The sequence below is a fragment of the Tachysurus vachellii genome, chromosome 2 (assembly GCF_030014155.1).
Source record: "Tachysurus vachellii isolate PV-2020 chromosome 2, HZAU_Pvac_v1, whole genome shotgun sequence".
Lineage (NCBI taxonomy): Eukaryota > Metazoa > Chordata > Actinopteri > Siluriformes > Bagridae > Tachysurus > Tachysurus vachellii.
The window spans coordinates 35031491-35054504 of NC_083461.1; the positions used below are offsets into that span (position 1 = coordinate 35031491).

Below are 23014 nucleotides of genomic sequence, written 5' to 3' on the forward strand. Positions count from 1 at the left end.
AGAACTTTTCTGAATATCAGAATGTTTTAGGAAGTTTTGTCAGACAAGACACTTACTGTGTGTGAGCTTTGACACACACAAGGCAGAGGCGGGAATCGAACCCCCAACCCTCAACCCCCAACCCTCAACCCCCAACCCCCAACCCTCAACCCCCAACCCTCAACCCTCAACCCTCAACCCCCAACCCTCAACCCTGGAGCGAACGTGCTAACCACTAAGCCACCGTGCCCCCACTGCACAAGCATGCAGTAATACTGAACATGAGCACTGCTGTGATTTGGATGTACTGTAGGTAATCACAGCCTCCCGCCTCGTGTGTGTGGAGTTTGCATGTTCTCCCCGTGCCTCGGGGGTTTCCTCCGGGTACTCCGGTTTCCTCCCCCGGTCCAAAGACATGCATGGTAGGTTGATTGGCATCTCTGGGAAAATTGTTCGTAGTGTGTGATTGTGTGAGTGAATGAGAGTGTGTGTGCCTTGCGATGGGTTGGCACTCCGTCCAGGGTGTAACCTGCCTTGATGCCCGATGACGCCTGAGATAGGCACAGGCTCCCCGTGACCCGAGGTAGTGAGTGAGAGAGTAATCACAGCCTTACCGAAATTCAGTATAACCACACAACTGTGTGACATTGCTTTTATACACCATTTCTACGCACAAGAAATTAATATTAAATGACATACACAATAAGGCCACATATCACATATATGTAGAGGAATAAAGTCTTTGTTGACAGCTATTTTACCTTCGGTTTTCTTTCAGTTATGAATGTACGATTTAAAAAAGTGTTTTGTTTCATCATGTTTTTTATTATTATAACGTGGGATACCCCTTTATACCTCTTTATTAATGCATCTTTGACACACAAACCTACCCCTAAATTCATGGAAAATATTAATTTTGATAATGTCTGAAATATATTGAATTTGCTTTCTTTATCTTTTGTTGTTGATGCTGTCAACAGCTATACAACATTATTGCTATAAGAAAGCGTCTTATATATATATATTATTGCACAGTGTTTAATCTAGGAACCAAGAGTACAGTACTTTTATTTCTAGAATATTCTTACAGAGTAATATTCATCCCAAAATGTCTCCACAGCACATAAACGGTGCTGTAGTTAATGGTATCGCAGATTATGGGTCTGTTTTCTATTGTTTATCCGAGTTTATCAGTAAATGCGAAAGCTGGAAATAAATACGATATTAAACGTTTGTGGTGTGCCTGCAGACACGTGTGTGTGTGTGTGTGTGTGTGTGTGTGTGTGAGTGAGAGAGAGAGAGAGAGAGAGAGAGAGAGAGAGAGAGAGAGAGAGACTGGCTGGACGAACGGAAATCGAACGTTGTTCCGGTGTTAAAGGTCGTTTGTGTTTGGTAGCGAAGAGTTTTCGTGAAGGGGTAAGTCGGCTAAGAATGGTAGTCGCTTGAACACAAGAGACTTATCCAAAAACGCTTTCTTTCCTTTTATTCAACATTTTGGACGTTTGTGTTGCTTTAAGCAACGTCAACAAATACAAGCAAAAAACGTGACAAGCGAACCCTGTGGCATGCTATCCATTTTTGCTACCTAGCTATCGGCTAAGCTAACTAGCAAACTACTGCACAGAGCAATCTGACTGCATTCGACTAGCTTTGTCAGTTACTGTTTTGCCGGAATAAACGGGAGAAATCGATTATACAAAGCTGTTTTAGTTATTGGAAAATATTAGTTAGCTAACCCACTGAATTTTATTTGTCAGTCAATTTTGACCTCTTTTGCGTTACCAGGGTAGATCAGATCTACTTACAACTTTAAACACACCAAGCCTTGGTTAGTTATAAATGATTCCTGGCTTCTTCTTTTTTTATTATTATTATTTTACATAAAGCGTATCTAGACAACGGTGCGACTAATTAGTTATATAATGTTGTACAGGCTCCTGTTTAGTGTTAATTTTGTCACCTATTTTTAATTTAGTCTTAGTCTTAGTCTTAGTCTTGTGCCAAATGTCCCTGTTAGTTTTAGTCATATTTAGTCATTCACATATCTTTTTTTTGTTAGTCAAGTTTTAGTCGACTAAAAGTCTCGTCATTTTAGTCTAGTTTTAGTCAAAAGAAAACTCAAGGTATCTTAGTCACGTTTTAGTCGACTAAAAGTCTTTTAATTTTAGTCTGGTTTTAGTCAAAAAATTGTAGTCTTTTTTAAAATAACACATTATTACTGAGATTATTACTGATAAACATTTCAGTAAAAAAAGTCTTTCACATATGTTTCACTCGAATTTGACTGCACGTCACATTTTTTACTTTATTGATACTGCTTTTAATCGTAATGCAAAGACCGGTCATCGGGACATAAGCTGTCATGTACAATAAAAAAGCCTGCGCAGCGACAGGAAATTATAATTTAACACAAAAAGCCTAGAACAGGGGTGGACTTGAGCTCAGGAGGTTTTTTTTTTTGAGCGGCGTGTGGACGAATTGTTTCTACGCACACACTAAACAGCGCGAAGCCGCTCTGAATATTTTAAAGGCGTAACAGCTGATGAAAGAGCAGAGACAATTGTAGACGAAAATGAAGACAAAACATTTTCGTCTCGTCTTTTTTCGTCAACAATAATGCATGTTAATTTAGTCTTAGTCAGCGTTTTTGGACAGTGGTGCGGTCTTGTCATCGTCTCGTCTTAGTCATGAAAAAAAAAAAGGTTGTTGACGAACATATTTCATCTCGTCTCGTCTGACGAAATTAACACTACTCCTGTTGTCCTGTTGTACTTCTGCAGTTTGAATTTGGCTTTTTTTCCCCCTCTTCCCTTGTTCTGTCACCCTGCCCAGGTGTATGTTATAGGGGCACATGAGACCCAGAACAAAAGAGACAAAAACAGGGTTCTGTAAATGTTTCTTTAATTACAAGGTGGAGAGGATGAATTTGTGTATGTATTACATGACTGGAAAGTTCAGTAGTTTTGAATAGTTCAGTAGTCAGTCGATGTAAATGTCGTACCAGGCCTTAGTAAAGCTTTTTCTCCTGTCCCCATTAAGGTCCTTGAAAACCACTGAATTTGCTGATATCTGTGGATAAGACAATCCAATTTAAGGCACATATAGCAATCAGGAAGCATTAAAGGAAGCTCTATTTTTGATAGAGCAATAACTTGACAGAATTTGAGTGATATAAATTATAGGACTACATTCTATTGTTTTCTATTCTATTCTATTCTGTGCCCTCACATTGATACTGTAACATTCAATGAACATATCCTCTGGCAGGATGGTTGCTGTTGAGCGCTTATTTGTGAGCTAATTGGTCTTGTAGTTTGCATTTACTTTTCACAACTGCATGGCTTAACTGGGACAATATGTTAGATTAGACAATATTTTACATTGTAAGAGTAGGAGTTTCACATTGGTTTTTCTTTTGGCTTTTGCAGGTTGTAGGTTTGTAATTACAAGTTGACGTCTCAGACTGAATGCAGCATACGCACCTAATCTGTCTTGTGTATTCTTTCAAAATTGCATCTCAAGATAAAGAAGCACCAAAAAATATATGACCACACATCACTGCATGACTTTCTTGTGTTTAACTTAGGTGAAAGTTTATTTGGTCTTCTCATTTTTAGCCAACATGGTCTTAAGCCTAAATTCTGTGAATGAGGAAAGTTTGGTAAAACTTGGGGTTATTATGTAAAATGTTAGAATGCTCATGGCATTTTGTCAAAATTGTTCATGGACTAAAATTGTTATATCCCACAAATCCTTGTGCATTAATATCTTCTTGAATGTTGCCAAATATTTCATTTATAATAGTATTGTATTATATATAACATAATATTTATGTGTCTGGGCATAGTTTGGACCATCAAGAGGTGCTTTTCTCATCTATCCTTAATATAATGCATCTAAAGGTGTTTTTGGCTCTATCTTTATACTTTATCTTTGATTCTCATTAATGCTTTAATTTTGCTAAATTGAAAATATAATCCGCCTCCGCCTTGTGTGAGTGGGGTTTGCATGTTCTCCCCGTGCCTCGGGGGTTTCCTCCGGGTACTCCGGTTTCCTCCCCCGGTCCAAAGACATGCATGGTAGGTTGATTGGCATCTCTGGAAAATTGTCCCTAGTGTGTGATTGCGTGAATGAATGAGAGTGTGTGTGTGCCTTGCGATGGGTTGGCACTCCGTCCAGGGTGTATCCTGCCTTGATGCCCGATGACGCCTGAGATAGGCACAGGCTCCCCGTGACCCGAGGTAGTTCGGATAAGCGGTAGAAGATGAATGAATGAATGAATGAAAATATAATGTATTGAGACAGCAATGTTATGTGTCATTGAATTTACATTGATGTGTCTTGCTACTGAATTAATTTTCTGATTACCTTGACAGAAAGCAAGGTTGCCCCAAGTTTTCCAGTCTTTTTACCCAGAATTTTACCCGTTATATAATGTGCAGGCATAAACGCATGCACACAGTTCCCCGTGAATGTATTATAACAGCATAGACAATTATTTTGTTTTTCCCATATGCTGAAGGCTTTTGAGTTTGAAATCAGAAGCTTAATATCAGATTATAGGAATTTCAGCTTTCAAAAAACTATTTTCTCTCTTCATCTCTTACAAACTTCAGTCAACACTAAGTTTGAATTGCAGCATTGTGAGACTCAAAAATATATATTTTTTTCATGCTCATCCATAATGCACAAACTAATTATATGGCTAAATTACTCATTTGGGAGTCTCGAATTTGCCAGAAATAGAAAAGGGGTTTGTTATAATTTGAGACAGAAAATGAGAGCATCCCTGTTTATTTTCACTGTTCTGGTTTTTCCAGGGCATATACTATGTATATACATATATATACATTAGGGCTGGGCGATATGGCTGAAAACTGTATCACGATATCAGTGTTTCATATCAGTCGATATCGATAATTATTGATATTTTTTATGACCCATTTAAAATAAGGACCAGGAGAAAAATATATTACATTTAAACATTTTTTATTTTAAACTTAACCTTCCTCATAATCCCCTCAGTTATTAAGACAGATATCAACAACCAGGAAAACTCAAATAATTATAATGTAAACATACAGTAAGTGTAAAGTCACAATGAACACTTAACAATTATCTCTTAACATTTAAGGTGCAAAATGAAAGAAAATGTAAGAAATGCTCAATAAAGTGTAATAAAATAGTGCAAAGTGTTAAATATAAACATAGAGAAACCTGAGAATTTAGTGCCAGTTTAGTGCTAGGAAGTTCACTAGCTGTTCACCGTCTGGTGAATAAAGTGTTTTAAAATATGTGCAGTGTTTTGTAAACGTAAATTAAATTGAGGTAGACTGAGATACATCTGTAATATAAAAAAACAAACCTGATACACTACAGTAACATTGTTTGAAATATAAAACCTGCAGAAATATAAAAAAGTAACTCCAAGTTATTCTTACTCCAATCATACTTGAAGTTGAACTATTCACTTTTTTATTGCACTCATTCTCTGCTTATCAGTCGATATGGCGCAACCAAAAATGATACCGTTACATGATTGGCTGTTAGCGTGTCATTCCGTACGTTGCTAGGTTACCAGAGAGTGAGTGCCTTTGTTAATGCAACCAAACTTGCTTCTCGACCTCTGTTTTTTTTCCGACGAAGAATAAAAAATATCGAACGTTTTATCGCAAACATTTTTTATTGATCACGTGTCTATCGCGATACATATTATCGTTTTATCGCCCAGCCCTAATATACAGTTGAGGCCAAAATTATTAGCCCCCTTATGAAATTAGACAAAACTCTTGATTTCTCCATGGAAATGACCATTAACAACAAGTGTTTTATAGTGTGTTTGTTTCCAAAATAACAAAGACAAAATCTCCACTAAGTTTGATTAGGATATTTAATTGAAATAGTGAGTTGAAACAAGAAAGGGCAAAAATGAAACGTCCAAAATTATTAGCCCCCGGTCATTAATAGTCAATAGTGAACCCTTTCTGAGCCACAACTGACAACAACCTCTTAGAGTAGTTCTTTACTCGGTTGGCACAGGTTTCCTGAGGGATTTTAGCCCATTCTTCCATTGCAAATTGCTCCAGCTGGTCCAAATTACGTGGTTTCCGAGCATGGACATTCACTTTGAGCACTCGCCACAGATTCTCAATAGGATTGAGGTCTGGGCTCTGTGCGGGCCACTCCAGGACCTTTGTTTTGGTATCCTTCAGGAACTGTTGGACCAATTTCGATGTATGCTTTGGGTCATTGTCTTGTTGGAAGACCCAGCGACGACCTAAGGCTAGACTACGAGCAGATTTCTGCATATTATCCCTCAAAATGTCAACATAATTTTCTTTTTTCATGATGCCATGCACCCGAACAAGGCTCCCTGTGCCTGAAGCTGCAAAACAGCCCCACAGCATGATGCTCCCACCACCATGTTTAACTGTGGGAACTGTGTTCTTAGGGTTGAAGGCCTCACCCTTTCTTCGCCAAACATAAGCAACATCCATGTGCCCAAACAGTTCCAGTTTAGTCTCATCAGACCAAAGCACAGACTCCCAAAACTCATCTTTACCTTTCAAATGTTCACGGGCAAACCTCAGTCTAGCTGTGATGTGCTGCTGTTTGAGTAAAGGGGTTCTTCTGGGACGATGGCCCTGAAGCCCACCACGATGAAGAGCCCTCACAACTGTGTTCCTTGAAACATCAACTCCAGAAGAGGCCAGGTCAGCAACAATCATCTTGGCAGATGTCTGGGGCATCTTGCTGATATCTCTGACTATTTTCCTCTCCAGGGTTCTTGAAATCTTGCGCTTACGACCACGCCCAGGTTTGTTTCTTACAGAATTTGTCTCCTTGTACTTGGCAATGATGCAACGTACGGCGGTTCTAGACACTGTGAAAAGCTTGGAAATGGCAGTATAACCTTCCCCCTTATCATGAGCCTCCACTATCTTCTTTCTGAGCTCAAGACTGATTTCCTTTGTCTTTGGCATGGTGAGTAAAAGTAGTCTCTCCCAATAATGTGTTCAAGTGCCCTGTTCCTTGGAGTCCTTTAATGCTGATTGAATGCCCAGGTGTTGTTAGGAAGCCAATTGACTGCACAGGTGTGGTTTGAAAGCTGATTGATTAATTAGGTGTGTTTTGAAAGCTGATTGATTAATTGGGTGTGTTTTGAAAGCAAATATTCACAAGGGGCTAATATTTTTGACCACCCCATTTTCACTATATTTGATTATAAAGCAAGCCTAAAAATGTATTTTATATTCCAAAATGTACCAAAAGCTACTAAATAGCACTGGCGAATGTTTGATTATATCAAGTTTTATCAATGCTGCAAACATTGGAAAGATCTTTAGGAAAATGTTCCAAAATTCCTGGGGGGCTAATAATTTTGGCCTCAACTGTACGTACATACAATTGTTATTTACTTTGCAGTGTAGATAATTCATAGATGTACAATAATGGAAAGATGGATTAGAGTACAGAGTTGTATAGTCTGCTGGCTGCAAAGACAATGTCATGTGAAAGCAAACTGTATTTCTTACATTGAGATATTTCAGTTTTGTAGCAACAGAATGAGGAATGCGGCATCTGAGTGAAGCTTGCTTTTGGTGCATTTTGAGTGAACCGCAGCTTTGTGTGCAAACAGTTTTCACCACCATAAATATTTTGAATCATTTGTGATTACTGCATTTAAAGGTGCTTGGATTTGTGCAAACTTTTTTCAGAGTGGTTGGGTTTCTGCTTTGGGTGAATGGCAAGAGAACTTGCATGGGAAAAAAAAAGACAAACTCATGACAATGCTGGTTGAATTAGCTGATTTTACCCTGAAGGGAAAGGGCCCTTCTCTCATTGTGGGCCCACCTTAAGGACTAATATAGGAGATCGGTGATATTTTCTGTCTTTTTGTTAGCATTCTTTTAAATGTAAAGTGATAATACAACAATTTATGTAAAAATGGAATAAAGCCTGACAAAAGTTTCAATGAAAAATTATTTATAGGCATTTATAAGTAAACTTACCCTTGAAGTAAGTACAAATGCTTATTTTTGAGTTTTGTTTGAAGTTTCCCATTGACTTATGATGTTTGGCCACACCAGGCATAAATATGTGTTCCCCTCATGCTTTCTAGGAGTAGTTAATTACGTCAAATATGTTCCCCTTCATGCTTTCATAGGAGTAGTTAATTACCTCAAATAAGGCCGCGTTCACACTGCAAGTCTTAATGCTCAATTCGGATATTTTGCTCAGATCTGATTTTTTTGTTTGGCTGTTCACATTGCCTTTTAAAATGTGGCCTATATCAGATACCAGTGTGAACTGTTTGCTGTTTCGAACTGACCCGCATGCGCAAACGAACAATAACAATGACGCAGCACGCCGTTGCGCTAAAAAGTTGGCGAGGTTATGGAGGAAGTGTTGTATCATCTGGTGCAAGCAAACATATCATGTAATGCTATAATGTGATGTATTCAATGCAAGCATTATGAGCTGGTTCACGTAACCACTTTATATAACACTCGTAACACACGTTACCAGTCACGTTTGTGTCACGTTTTCAGTGGCACATAATTGTGACGAATGTCGATGTAGATTGACGTAAAAGTCGCATCAAATCCGCCTTGGCTGTTCACACTGCGGCCACATTGGAAAAGATCAGATTTGGGTCTGATTCAGGACCACATATGGAAGTGGTCCAGATCTGATTTGAAAAAATCAGATCTGGGCCAGATTTGAGTGTTCACACTACTCCTGAAGAAGTCTGACCTGGTCACTTGACCCCCCAAAAAATTTTTTTTTTTGATTTTTTTTTTTTTCGGATTTGGGCCACTTTTACCTGCAGTGTGAACGTGGCCTATGTGTTCCCCTTTATGCTTTCTAGGAGTAGTTAATTACCTCAAATATGTATTCCCCTCATGCTTTCTAGTAGTTAATTACCACATCAGGTATTAAATGTGCTGAAAGTGAGGTCTTTTGCTTTCAAAAAATGTTTAGTTTGATTTCAGTGATTTTAATTCTGTATGGTAGACTAAGGATATAGTGGATCTAAAAGTTATATACACCTCTGTTAAAGTTGCAGGTTTTTGTGATGGTTAAAAAGGATACTGATCTTTAATTACCTATTTAATTCTGCTTATACTCGCAAAAATACTCAAATTTCAACTGTGAATATACCTTGAATTTGTGATTTGGGTCATATTTCTTCATGTTTAGCTGTCTAATAGTGGCCTGAAAGTTTTGTATTTTTTTTTTTTGCAGGACTGGACTTGGATTTACCTGAATTGGCTGGTTTCTGTACTGCAATACAGGTGGAAAACAGATCAGAAAATATTTATCTTGGCTCTTTTTTACATCACAAAAGTCTGCAATTTTAACAGACTTGTTTAGACACGTTTATATTTACTCTAAATGTTGCAAGTTTGGACCGTTTTTTGTTTTTTTTACTTTTCAGTCGCACAATTGCAATTTAGTTGACACCTTTTGAAAAAGATCAATTAAACATTACAAAAGAAACCTCAACAGTTATAATAGAATTTCCACATTTATAGGTTTGAAGCCCTTAAAATATGAACAAAACCAGTTTGCCACATGTTCTGCATGCAATTTGAAAAAGTAGAAGATATCAGCATATCAGTAGTAAGAAAGTATAGTCTTTCAAACTGTTTTGCTTCAAAACATTGTGGTTATGATAAATCTTGTTAAAAGGGCTTGGCAATGTGGGCAAAATCAGTAGGCTAATAGGCTCTTATCTTTACTGGTATGGAAATATATGTAATATTTACTAGCAAAAAACACGTAGTGCACAAGGATAGCCAGCTAAAATATTGTGACCAAACTGTGTTGAATTGTGGCCCTCCAAATGTGCTCCATATAATTATTGACTCCAAAGAGGTGATTAAATTCATCATACGTTTACAGAGCATGACACTTACTATTTGCATGATGAAGTCTGTTTGATATTACACAATCAGATATGTATTAATTATTAACAGTGCAACTTAAACACATCTCCTGTATAAATCATCTCTTTATATTATAAAGTTAATATAATTATCGTGAAAAATCACTTCTATATCCAGGCCATTTCCACACAACCAACATCAGATTAACTTTTTTTCTTCTTCCTAGGACTATTTCATCTCTTAAGCGGTGGAAAAGTCAGTGCTGCTTGAGTTCGTTTTAAGGTAATGAATATGGCTATGTAATGTATATATGGTAAATGTACTAAGTATTGTGCACATGTATTTTTTCATCTAAAATAAAATATACACTAGATTGCTTTTACACATACCTGTATTTTATTGCTAGTGATCTAATTTTCTGGACTATTCTGAAACAAATACCTATATATAGCTCAAATATATTTTGATGGATCGCTTATTTGCCGTTCACGTACATTTTGTTTCTCTCCTTAAAGGAATGCGTAAGAAAATAATGCAAGGGCAGGAGAGAACAGCAAATAAAGAAAGGATGGGTGAGTGCATTTTAACATTTCATTACGATCACCAAGGGCCCTTAAAAATAAATAACACATAACAGGCGGAACTGAAGACGTGTTAACTAAGCTCCAATAAAAATAATGCATAATAATTTAGATATGCTTTGAACGATATGATTTATATCAAATTAGGTGACTCCGTTGATGGTTTGCGGAACTCATTTTTTAACAAGAGAAACACACAAAGGATAATAATAATGAGAAGAATTTTATATATATAAAATATGACAGTTTAGCATGTACACAAATGTAGCAAAATAACTAATATATGGGGTAGTTGGTTTGTAAGTACAACGAACCTGAAGGGCAGAGAACAGTGTGTAGTTAAAAATGAGCAGAATACTGGATCTAGTTACTGATCTATTTGTAACTAATCCACCATTCAAAACACTGAATAGGCAATCTATATCTATAATAGAGGATTGTGGATATGTTTGGTGTCTGCTTGGTTGGTCCAGATACTAAATTAAAGTGACCAATATGTTTTGTTTTCATAGAACGTACTTAAAAGTTAGCATGATTTACAATACAGTTGTTCCAAAAAACAGAATAGGATATGAAAATGGGAATTATAGCCCCGTTCACACTGCAGGTAAAAGTGGCCCAAATCTGATTTTTTTTTTTTGGGGTCAAGTGACCAGGTCAGACTTCTTCAGGAGTCGTGTGAACACTCAAATCTAGTCCAGATCTGATTTTTTTCAAATCAGATTCAGACCACTTCCATATGTGGTCCTGAATCAGACCCAAATCCAAATTTTTTTCCAATCTGGCCACAGTGTGAACAACCGAGGCGGATTTGATGCGACTTTTACGTCAATCTACATCGACATTTGTCACAATTATGCGCCGGCGAGTACGCACACAAACGTGACTATGCCTACAGAATGGATCAAATAATCAAAAGTTGCCCTCGACATCCGAAAGTTTTCAAAAGACTGCGTCTCTGTGCTGCCATTACACAAACATTTTGACAGAATTGCGCAAACGCTTTCTTCCTCCATAACCTCGCCAACTTTAGCGCAACGGCGTGCTGCGTGTGACGTCATTGTTATTGTTCGTTTGCGCATGAGGGTCAGTTCGAAACAGCAAACAGTTCACACTGGTATCTGATATAGGCCACATTTTAAAAGGTAATGTGAACAGCCAAAAAAAAAAAATCCGAATTGAGCATTAAGACTTGCAGTGTGAACGGGGCTTATGATTGTCCTGTGCAGTTTTTTTATATAACCTGTCTTTAAAAGAGGTACAATAAAATCAGCAGTGTCAAGGTAACATTTAAAGAGTTAATTTTAACACTTCTTTGGAGCACATATGGTCCCACTCTCTCTACAGTAAAAAGGGCACTATTTGTAGTGTAGAATTGACAGTGTTAATACAGCACCATAAAGTGTGTAAAATTACACTTCTTACTGTTGTAAAAGTTTTACACTATGGCGTATGCAACACCTCCGGTGTTTTTTAGTCTGTGACTGTTATTCAGAAAGTATTCTTTTTGGTGCAAAATGTATTTTAACACTTTTTCATTTACTGGAGTACATGATCAAAGCTAAAATAAAGATTCTTTAGACACGTAAATATTCAAATGTTTATTTAACAATTGGGCAAAGTGGCTGCTTTTAAAAATATGCCACGTGTATAGATCTGTTTGTCACATTCATGGTATTTCACAGACATAAAATGATTGATAAAAGACATAAAATCATCAATTTACCATAAAACCGTAAATGACAGCTTACAAGACTGCAGTAAGGTACAACATACCAAAAGAATTTAGAAGACATATAGGACATCTGCATATAAAAAGGTTTTTAATAAATGAGTTCAGAAACATTGAAAACTTAAAAAAAAAATTCACTCGATCTTAGATCAATTCTGTAAGCATAAAGATGATCATCGAAGCAAACTGTTTTGAGCTGCGATGCAACCAGTACTACAAATTCATTTCTAACAGCAATATCTTGGATTTTATAAAACGCTGGAAAATCAATGACTACTTCATCACGAATAATTAAAGAGCAACGATACTCGTTTCCATTATACTTCACCCATTTCACAGAGAAAACCTCAGTTTGAGAAGGAATGTTTAACTTGGATGCAATTTCAACATTCTCACTGAGTCACAGTCTTTGTTGGTCTAAGCACTATTCTGTCTTAGTTTAAGGCTTCCCAGGCAGATGCCATGCAATTCTGATGTGTCTGAGTAATGTTCTTAAGACATTTTTGCTGTGTCTCAAAGAAATTGTATTTGGACTCATATCACATACACCACATGTGAACAATAGGTCCAATATTTTGTATACAGCGGGTATAATGATTCATTAGATGATGCTTAGGAGATTCGTGTCCGGAAATATCCACTTGAAAAGTGTGTTATGCTCAGCAATAAAGTTTTTTAAATAAATAGTAAGGCCCTTCAGTTAAAATAGGAGAAAACACAATGTTTACTATTTGTAGTAAACGTAGTAGTAGCTGCCAGTGTTTATCATCCTGGGGCACAATGTCACTGAATATTAGTGGCACATTCCGGAGTAGACACCAACACTGTATTGCGCTTATGCCCAAATTATTGCTCTTATCATCCAGTTTTACAGCAGGCAGGGTTTCCGCGGGGTCATAAAAAGTCATAAAAACGTCCGGATTTTCCATACAAGGTCATAAAAAACATTTAGCCACGTCTTAAATTGATACGCTTGTCCATTAATTTGTTCTTCAATCAAAATGCGCTCGCAGCGGCAATGGCATTCATTTGTTTCGCCTGTTTTAGTTCTGTATGAGGAATCTGGGTGGTATCTCACTGGTATCACAGCGTTCCAGAACTACAAGGTCCATGCGGCAGCATACAGACTTGTCGGAAGGACTTTCACAGAAACCCGCGCGAACTCCGAACATACTGTATCATACTGAGTCACTGCTTAGTTTAATTGAAATCATCCTGGGAATGGAATCATCCTATCACAGTGGGAAAATGTACCTTTAACGATCTGTGGCTCGAAGAAAAAAAAAAGCCCAAATTTGCCTTTAGAAAGATGTTGAGGTGTTGTTTCTCAGCTTTGGAGGCAGACAATTTTCCAGGTCTCTTGCGTCCTTGCGGTGATGGTGAAATTAAACGAATTAAGAGAAGAATCTAAGCAAGATCGCGGCCCCATCTTAAAAGACATGGCAATATTAACAAAAATACATTGACCTATCTGCATAACCCTATGAACTACAATAGTCTAACCTGCCACATCTGTTTCATTCTGCACATCTGGTTCTGCAAAGTCAATCAGGTCCTGAAAGTCTTGGGAGAAGTTTTTTTGAACGACTTTCTGCATAAATATTTCGAACCTTGTCACCTTTTTCACCTCTTGTGAGTTTGCCTGACCAGTTGTTATCAGTTCATCAAAGACATGCCAGAATTTAACAGGGCCAGCAGTTAGGTAGTTGCACAGGATTTTTTATTTAGTTTGTCTATATTTGTGCTGCTCAAAGAATAATACACAAGGAACAGACATATACAGTACACACAATTCCGGCTTCATATTTAGCTCTCTGTTGTCTCATAGGGCTCTCGTCACTTAGAAGAATGGTGTCATCCGATTCAGTGTGCAATCTCTGAGCTTTCTTCACTTGATGCTGAAGGGACCTGGGTCAGTTTTTCTGACAAAGGATTCTTAAAAATCAAAAATCAGTCCCAGTTAAGACTATTTTATAATACATTTATTGTTGTACTACAATTTAAATTCAATTTGCAATGTGGTATTTTATTATAACTATTAAAATGTGTAGAATTTTACGATACATTTATTAAAATATGTATCATTTATATACACTAATTTGTACATTTTGTACATTAGAGCATTTTTTTGAACTGAAATATCATACAGTATAAACTGATCACGAAGTCTAGGTGCCTTCATGCTTTGCTGAGTTCTCTCTCAAATGATGGCTGGAAGCATATTATGCAACACTATCTTCTGGTAATGTGCAGAGCATGAGTTTATGTTTGTGTTTGACATGCAGTTTATACACAGAAATTAACTTTTTCATAAATATATTCTGCATGTATATGATACAAACTTTGTGGCTTGCATGTCACGTGTGTATAATGCACAATTTGTGTGTGTATAACATAAATTTTTTTCCACAATGTTCGTGCAAGCGTGTCCTGACGCAAGTATGGCAAGACGTGATATTCAGTGTGAATCCAAAAAACAGTCATGCAGTTAAATATAGAAAACAGGAAATATTTTCAGATTTCTCTACAACTCCAGCTTTAGAAACTATAACTGAACTTTCCATATCCTCATCAATGTAATGACTGCATTTTAATGTTGAACTTGTTTAAATGCGTTAAAAAACCCTCATACAGTGGTGACTCGACATACGAGTGCTTTGACATACGAATTTTTTGAGATACGAGCGTCCGAGCCGCCGCTGCCGCCGAAAACAAAGATCCCCAACAACCACGTATGCTCTGTTTCCCCCACCTCAGCTTCCCGCGTCTCACTCGGTTAAAGCCGCCTTTCCACTGCACAAGACAAACGACGGCCGATAAAACGGAAGTCATTCATTTCCTATGGAGAGTCGCAAAGGCGCTGCGTGAGGTGCCGACCATCTGCGGATCCGTAATTTTCGGATCCGTTTTAAGCGTTGGATCCGTTAAAAAATTTGAACTTGTGCGACTACACCGCATCTGATATGCTGACCGGACAGGTTTTTATTAAAACGACCGGCAGATGTTAGTGAGGAAAGAGTGACAAAAAAGGCAAAAACAAGTGAAGACAAAAGCGATGAAGAAAATTAAGCAAAATTAATGTAAAGAAAACAGAAATTGTAGAAATTAAGTTACGTTAAAAGAATTTCGGTTAAGTTCGTTAATTTTAGTGAAGTTTAGTTAGGTTCCATTTAAGTGTAAAGTAGCATTAAGAGTGTACAGTAGCGAGTAAGTGAACGAAAGTGAAAGTGTAATTCCTCCTAACTCCTCCACCTGTTTACTCCTCCGCCTGTTTACTCCTCCCTCAACCTCCGTGCGCATCATCTGTAAAGTAAAACCAGTTTATTTTTTTAACATTCTCTTTTATTACTGTATGTTTTTATACAATATTTGTCATTTATAAATACAGGTACTGTACATTTTTCATATTCAAAACACAAACAAAACAAGTGGAGTGGAATTTTGCGAGCTGGAACGGATTAATGGGATTTCAATTCCTTTAAATGGGGAAAATTGCTTTGAGATACGAGCAAAGTCACGGAACGAATTAAACTCATATCTCGAGGTATCACTGTACTTTACTTCTTGACAGTGCGGTCGTGCAATTACTGATTGTAATGCACAAAAGCAAAAATAATATCACACTTAGGCTTTCAATATACTTATATTACCGTTTCGAAAATTCTGTAATTTGAGCAGAAAAACACCCAAATTCGGCTGCTTCAGAACCTCCTCGAAAACCTCAGCAACTTCAGTGCCAGATTCATCATAAAGCCTGGCCACAGCTCGACTGAAGGAGGGAATGCTGAACTTCACATGAATGAACCAAAACGAGATTCATTTCACTTATTTTGTAAATGCCACCAAAATTGTCCGCTTATTATTTCTAACATATTTTACAAGTACAATTACCTTCGTCCAGGAAATCAGAAAGTTTCAAATCGCAGTGAGAAACTTTCACATACTTCTTTTCACTTCCAAACATAACTTTTACAAGCATCCTTAATCCTAACAAAAGCATTTAGTCAGTTATTTCACACCAATTATATTTTTTCTTCTATTTAATTTTATATGGAGAGAATGAATCAGCGTTACCTTACAGCTGCTGGCATGAAGTTAAAATTCGTCTTAAGCAAAGTCATTGGGGCAGAGTCGTCATATGGCGGGTTTTTTACACTTTCAGTGTAAAAATGAATTTACATTATATTTTTACAAAAAATACGCATGTAACTACACTACAAAGGAGCACTCATTAACACTGCAGATTATTGATTTAACTCTTGGAATTAGTAGCATTTAACACCGCAATTTCACCACTGCTGGTTTTACTGTGTAAGCTTCAAAGAACGGTTTATAACTCTTCAGGCAGGCAGAAACTGAAATTTATCTAAACAAACTTTATCTAAACTCTTCCTGAACCTTTGCTGACCTTTTCGGATATGGTTTAGGGAGAAACTTTAGGACTCATTTAAATCTTGTTTAAAACATGTGCAATTGTTGAAGAGGCCTGTGCCAAGGAGAAGGAAATAGATTAACAAAGTTTAGGTATGTTCTTGTAATATAATTAAGATTAAATTCATTCATTCATCTTCTACCGCTTATCTGAACTACCTCGGGTCACGGGGAGCCTGTGCCTATCTCAGGCGTCATCGGGCATCAAGGCAGGATACACCCTGGACGGAGTGCCAATCCATCGCAGGGCACACACACACTCTCATTCACTCATGCAATCACACACTACGGACAATTTTCCAGAGATGCTAATCAACCTACCATGTATGTCTTTGGACCGGGGGAGGAAACCGGAGTACCCGGAGGAAACCCCCGAGGCACGGGGAGAACATGCAAACTCCACACACACAAGCCAGAGGCGGGAATCGAACCCCGACCCTGGAGGTGTGAGGCGAACGTGCTAACCACTAAGCCACCGTGCTCTCCTTAAGATTAACTTGTGTTTGAATATTACTATGTGGTTAAGAACTAATATACACAGAACAATGTACAATATCATTTTGAATCACAGGATGAGAGCATTGTGCTGCATGTCTGAATAATTCTGCATAGTCTTTGGGCTCAGGTGATTGCCACTTGTGGTCTAGGGGTCCACGCACGAAATGTGGTGCCACCTTTAGGCTTTTGTCAGGATTTAAAATTTTCTTCTTTACAAAAATGAATTGTGCAGACCATAAAGTGTATAGGAATGATACTTTATAGGCAGGTGTGTTTTGTTGACTGCTTATCAAATAAAATATAGCATCTGGTACAGCTACAGTGGGGGAAATAATGTTTTTTTTTATACATGTGTAATTTGTTGCGCAATAATTAGGAAATGGAAGAAATACAAGATCTGGAGCTCCATGCAAGAGTTCACCTTGTGGGGTAAGGATGATTTCTGAGAAAGGTGAGGGATTAGCTCGGAATTACACGAGAGAAGCTTGTTAATGATCTGTAGGGAGCTGGGACCACGGTCACCAAGAAAACCGCTGGTAACACACTTGGCCGTAATGGATTGAGATCTTGAGACCACAAGATCCCCTTGCTTAAGAAGGCACATTTACAGGCATGTCTGAAGTTTGCCAATGAACACCTGAATGATTTAGAGAAGGCTTGGGAAATGTGATATGATCAGATAAGACCAGATTTGAGCTCTTTGGCATCGACTCAATTTGGCATGCTTGGAGGCAGAGAAATACTGAATATGACCACAAGAACACATCCCCTGTCAAAACATGTACTGTAGGTGAAAACATTCTGCTTTGTCAGACCAGTAGTCAGACTCTGAACAGAGTTTTCTTGACACAAACTACTTGGTTTGTGAGAGTTGGGGTTGTCCTTCATGCTGGCATCATCAAGGAATGAGGCATCACCCGTGTTGTTTTGAAGTCGGTTATGATTTGAATAACCTGCCACATGTGCCACCTATTCTAGGTTTTTAGGAAGTGGCCATGGTTTCTTTCTGTTGTCAGTGTCCTGTCTGATAGCCCAGGACAGACTGGCCCATAGGGTTGTTGATAGATTCAGATGGCAGCACAGATGGGTTGGTGATTGATTCAGATAGCGCCAGAGATGGCAGCCTCTGCAAGACGCGCTCTTTTTTGTTTTGTTTATTGTCTGTGTGTTTGGTTACCCTAACTCTATTATATATAGTAGAGAAAAACTGCTCTACATCAGGCAGTTCACTCTAGACACTATTTTACCAATTTCTGCAACCAAAGAAAGTTTTTTAGAGCTATTATTTGGAGAAACAGCTGTTCTTTGAGAGACGTGTAGGAGATGCAGACGGGGAGGCACCTCAGCATGCTAGTGAAGCTACGTCAACAGGGATTTAGAACTGAGATATGGTAGCTCAGTGGTTAAGGTGTTGGACTACTGATTGGATGGTTGTGAGTACAATTTCCACCAAGCTGCCACTGCTGGGCCATTGAGCAAGAGCTGTAAATATGAATTCATCTATCCACCTGGTGAATCTCTGCTCTTTGCCAGATTCGGTGCTTCTTCTCAATGGAAGAACACTCCGCTGCTTGTGGTTTCACTGAAACCTGGCTCAGTCACTCAGACAGTGGATTAAATATTTTGGGCTTTCACTTACATCGAACAGATCTTGTAACGGAGCTTTTTGGGAATACTAAAGGCTGCTTCTTCATAAATGAAATTGGTTTACAGATGTCACATTGCTGAATAGATGCAGTTGCAGTCCAAACCTGGAAACATTATTCATGAACCGTAAACCTTTTTATTCACTACGAGAATTTTCCTCATTCATCCTAGCCTGAGTTTGCATCCCTCCCCAGGCCAATCACGCAGATGCACACAGATGTATGTGGGCCGACCGAATCTGAGGCCAAGAAGGAGGCCTACAGAAGTAGGGACAGGGCCCTGTCTAAAAGCTAGATCAGGGTGGCTATGAGCCTCTCTGTAAAGCTGGAAAACAGGTTTTAATTAACAATCCTGCATCAGGGTGGAGAAGCCAACTCTCCCCACTGATATAAATAATGACTTGGCTGACGACCTCATCACCTTCTACTGCAGAAATGAAAAGAGTATCCTCACACCTCTCACCCACCCCAGCCCACTGTCTAACCCATCACACCTCAACAGCTCCTCCTACTCAAGTTGCATTCACAATTTGCAAAAAAAAAAAACAAAAAAACATGTGAATCGGTTCTTCCAGAGAGAGAAGACCAGGAAAGCATGTTCTGGCTTACTGGCTCTAATTTTTTACCCATATCTTTAACAGATTACTGGAGATGTGAAGTCCCCCCCCGTTCCAAACACTCCACCATTATTAAAGTCCCCAAGAAACACTTCGTCACAGGACTAAATGACTACAGGCCTGTCACTCTGAAGTCCTTTAAGCAGCTGTTATCGACCTACCTGAGGATTATCACTGGACAGTTATTGGATCCCCTGCAGTTTGCTTACCGAGCAAACAGGTCAGTGGCTGATTCTGTCAACATGGAACTGCACTACATCCTGCAACACCTTGACTGCCCAGGGACATATGCACAGATTTTGTTTGTTGACTTTAGTTCGCTTTTTAATCTCGGATATCCTCTTCTCCAAACTCCTACAGCTAACAATGCATCTGTCAGTGGATCACCAGCTTCCTGTCAGGCAGGAAACAGCGGAAAGGAACTGTTTCTATGTATAGCAGTTTTGCTGCACAATTTTCTATATCACCTGCCTTTTTTGAAAAAAAGATCGAAAAAGGTACTGTCCTGATTGTAAGGGGTCTGTAGTGATTTTTCTTGCTTGTTTCCTGGTTCTCGTTGAGTACCAGAGGAGCACCGATGATTTTTTAATTTTTTTATTGTGTTGCGTTTTTCTGTTGTTATTTTTTTATAGTGTGGCTATTGTTGTACTTTAGAGGATCTCTAACAGCCGGTACCAAATCCCATGTGCATATAAAAACATATGTCTGTGTTTTTATGTCTTGGAATTTTTGCTAGAGAAACCATGCATCACTGTAAACTAAGCTATCTTTTTTTTATATGGTTGTGTCATTTCACTATGAACTTACATGCATATTTTTCTCTACAGTTATGCTGCAGGTGAATTGAAGCTGGCCTTTAACCAACACTGAATCCATTATGTGTGAGGTCCAGGCCACTGTGGAGTTTTCTGTAGAGCTCCACAAGTTTTACAATGTGGATCTATTTCAGAGAGGGTAAGTGTATCTGTTCTCCTAAATTCTTTCCCCTTGCTATTATCAGTGGTGTTGGATTTTAATCTGTCGGTTGTCTGTGATGATATTCAGCATTCAGATGTTAAATAAATTCATAATACAACATTAATGGCATTAATGAAAGCATGACTAAATCAATAATTGAAAATGAGTTATGAAATATACACTGCTTAAATAAATGGCACATCATTCATACATTTGATCTCAATGAACAAGCTATTCAAGTTAAAAAATCTTTTGAAAGATTTTAAGAGTTAAAGTTTTTTCTTTAATCTTTTATTCTTCTCAATAAATTATATAATCTATATAAGTTATGTGACGATGATAAAAAGGTATCAACTGATTGAGGGCTGGATTCAAAATCAGGCTGAAAATCATAGTAAAAAAACTGAAATTGCAGACTGTTCCAATTTGCATGAATTTCACCGTAGCAGCTCATAATGTGAGGCAGTAGTGTGTATGCACACATACGTGCCTGTATGCACTTCCAACAACGTCTGGGCATGCTTCTGATATGACGGATGCTGCCCTGGGGCATCTCCTCCCAGACCTGGATCAAGGTGGTGAGCGCTTGGCAGCACTCGATGCTCAGATACATAACATCCTACCAGTCCTCATTTCGTGAGGGTCAGTCAATGGTATCAATGCCTTTTATATATTGTCGCTGTCGGGCGGAAACCTCGTATGTACAAATTTTGTCAATTTCATATTTTTTCACATATCGATGCTATCGGTTAGTCCCCACGTGGGTCTGTTATTTTTGCAAGTTATTAACCAATCTAAAGTCTTGAAAATAGCTTGAGTGCAAATCTCATAACTCCATTGGACACTTGAACTGTCTGAGAAATCTCGTAACTCCACCTCTTCTTCACTCAGCAGGAAAGCTTCGCGGCATATTTCTCCGATGGAGAGAGTGTAGAGAGAGAGGAAGCAACAGTGGTGCAGGATATAGTGCATAATATAATATTTGCATATTATATTTGAATTAAATTGAATGTTTTGGATACCAATATTAAATTATTGTTTTTATTATTATTTTACTGACTTTAAGTCAGCCTACTTATAGACAATGCCTCTCTTGGCACTGTGCATGTAAAACACTGTTTTTTGGACACTAACAAGTGAAAACAGTTAGGATAGATACATTTGAGTAGGTCTGTTTTGTTAAAAATCCATAGCTGTAATGCTTCTGTGCAGAAAGAAACCCGTGAGCCACGAAGGTAAGTTTGCGAGCAGATTAGACTAATCTCCACCTATTAGACAGCCTAATCAGTTTATCGTGTTTTATATTGCATCACTTATAGCTCTTAAACCTTTAAAATAGAGTTTAGGAAGATGTATGTAACTACAGTCATTAGCTTTGGTTAACTATTGAAGCCTTGTCTCTTGTCAAAAGGCTCAACGTGACCGCAGACTTTATTAAACACAGCTGGCAGCAGCGACGTCTGTGTCCGTACCGTTCTTATCAATGACAGTATAATCTCGTATCTCCCTGCTCACAAGTCATAAAGCTTGTATCTCCGATAAAACGTGACTTTGGGAAAATGTGTTAATGTTGGTACACAACAGTATATGATAGCAATATAAGGTATAATAACAACTTTAATGATACAATGTTTAATAACTCAAAAAAAACACGGCGTTTTTTTTAATTTCCTGAAAAAATAATGGTTTTGGAGATACGAGGATTCCGCCCGACAGCGACGATACAGAAACAGACCACATACTCTACATACTACAAACACGGCACATTGAATTTTTGTAATAAATTTGCAAATATTTCAAACAAACTTTTTATATTGTCATTTTGGTGTATTGTTTGTAGAATTTTGAGGACAATAATGAATGAATCCATTTTGGAATAAGGCTGGAACAACATAATGTGGAACAAGTTGAAGGGCTGTGAATACTTTCTGTATGTCTGCATTTGTTTCTGAGATGTCTATAGGCTTTAAAAGGTGGCTGCGGCCCCGTCAATAAAAATATTTTACATGAATCATTACTTTTGAACAACTTTATGCTAGATGTTTGAAATTATCCTTGATTTTTGTTTAGTATATGATGTCTTTTATGTCTAAAATACAGGGTCCAGTATTACGTATTTGCGAGTTTATAGGCTGTTACTACCTATTACTCATGTTACAGTTGTTTATAACTTTGCCTATATTTCTCGTGTAAACAGAACTGTAAGAGCAGTTCTGCATATTTATTGAATGTGTGTAGCCTTTTCATCAATTAGTTATATATTCACATTTCTAAAACTATACTTTTTAGCAAAGCCAAGCATTTTTTGAGCATTTTTTAATTATGTCGCTTTGTAGAAGCCAACATTCTCTTTTCCTATTTAAGCTTAGACAAAAATTTATCAAGAGTAACTCCTCCTAGGGCTTTCGAGCCACATGCACCAAATTCGGATATGTTGTAGAACCTGGTCTGAAGTTTGTTGCTATTACTTTTCTAAGCGATCCGAGTACCGGTACTTCCGGTACCGGGTCTCAAAATGGCCTTTTTTCCCATAGACTCCCATTATAAACTTTGGAGGTTTATAACTCGGCAAGCTTTCGAACTATCTACACCAAACTCGGCCAGCTCCTTTAGGGTGATACTCTGAACAAACTTTTAAATTGATGTACAGACTGGCCTTTTGGTTGTTCCGCAGCCCCGC

General features: G+C 38.0%; 1 protein-coding gene across 9 annotated transcripts in view; it reads left to right on the plus strand.

Moving 5' to 3' along the window:
* The first annotated feature begins 1342 nt into the window (after positions 1-1342).
* fam135a (family with sequence similarity 135 member A) overlaps positions 1343-23014 on the plus strand; it is a 62634-nt gene continuing 40962 nt past the window's right edge. For 5 of the 9 annotated variants that reach the window (XM_060864434.1, XM_060864443.1, XM_060864439.1 and 2 more), the window contains exons 1-5: positions 1343-1395; positions 9229-9278; positions 10099-10154; positions 10388-10444; positions 20205-20331. In XM_060864434.1, the coding sequence (XP_060720417.1) occupies positions 20255-20331 (77 nt within the window). In that variant the 5' untranslated portion in view covers positions 1343-1395; positions 9229-9278; positions 10099-10154; positions 10388-10444; positions 20205-20254. Of the gene's footprint in view, positions 1396-9228; positions 9279-10098; positions 10155-10387; positions 10445-17601; positions 17725-19401; positions 19598-20204; positions 20332-23014 lie in introns of those variants that run through there. The other 4 variants (XM_060864436.1, XM_060864437.1, XM_060864438.1 and 1 more) reach the window with 4 other exon arrangements.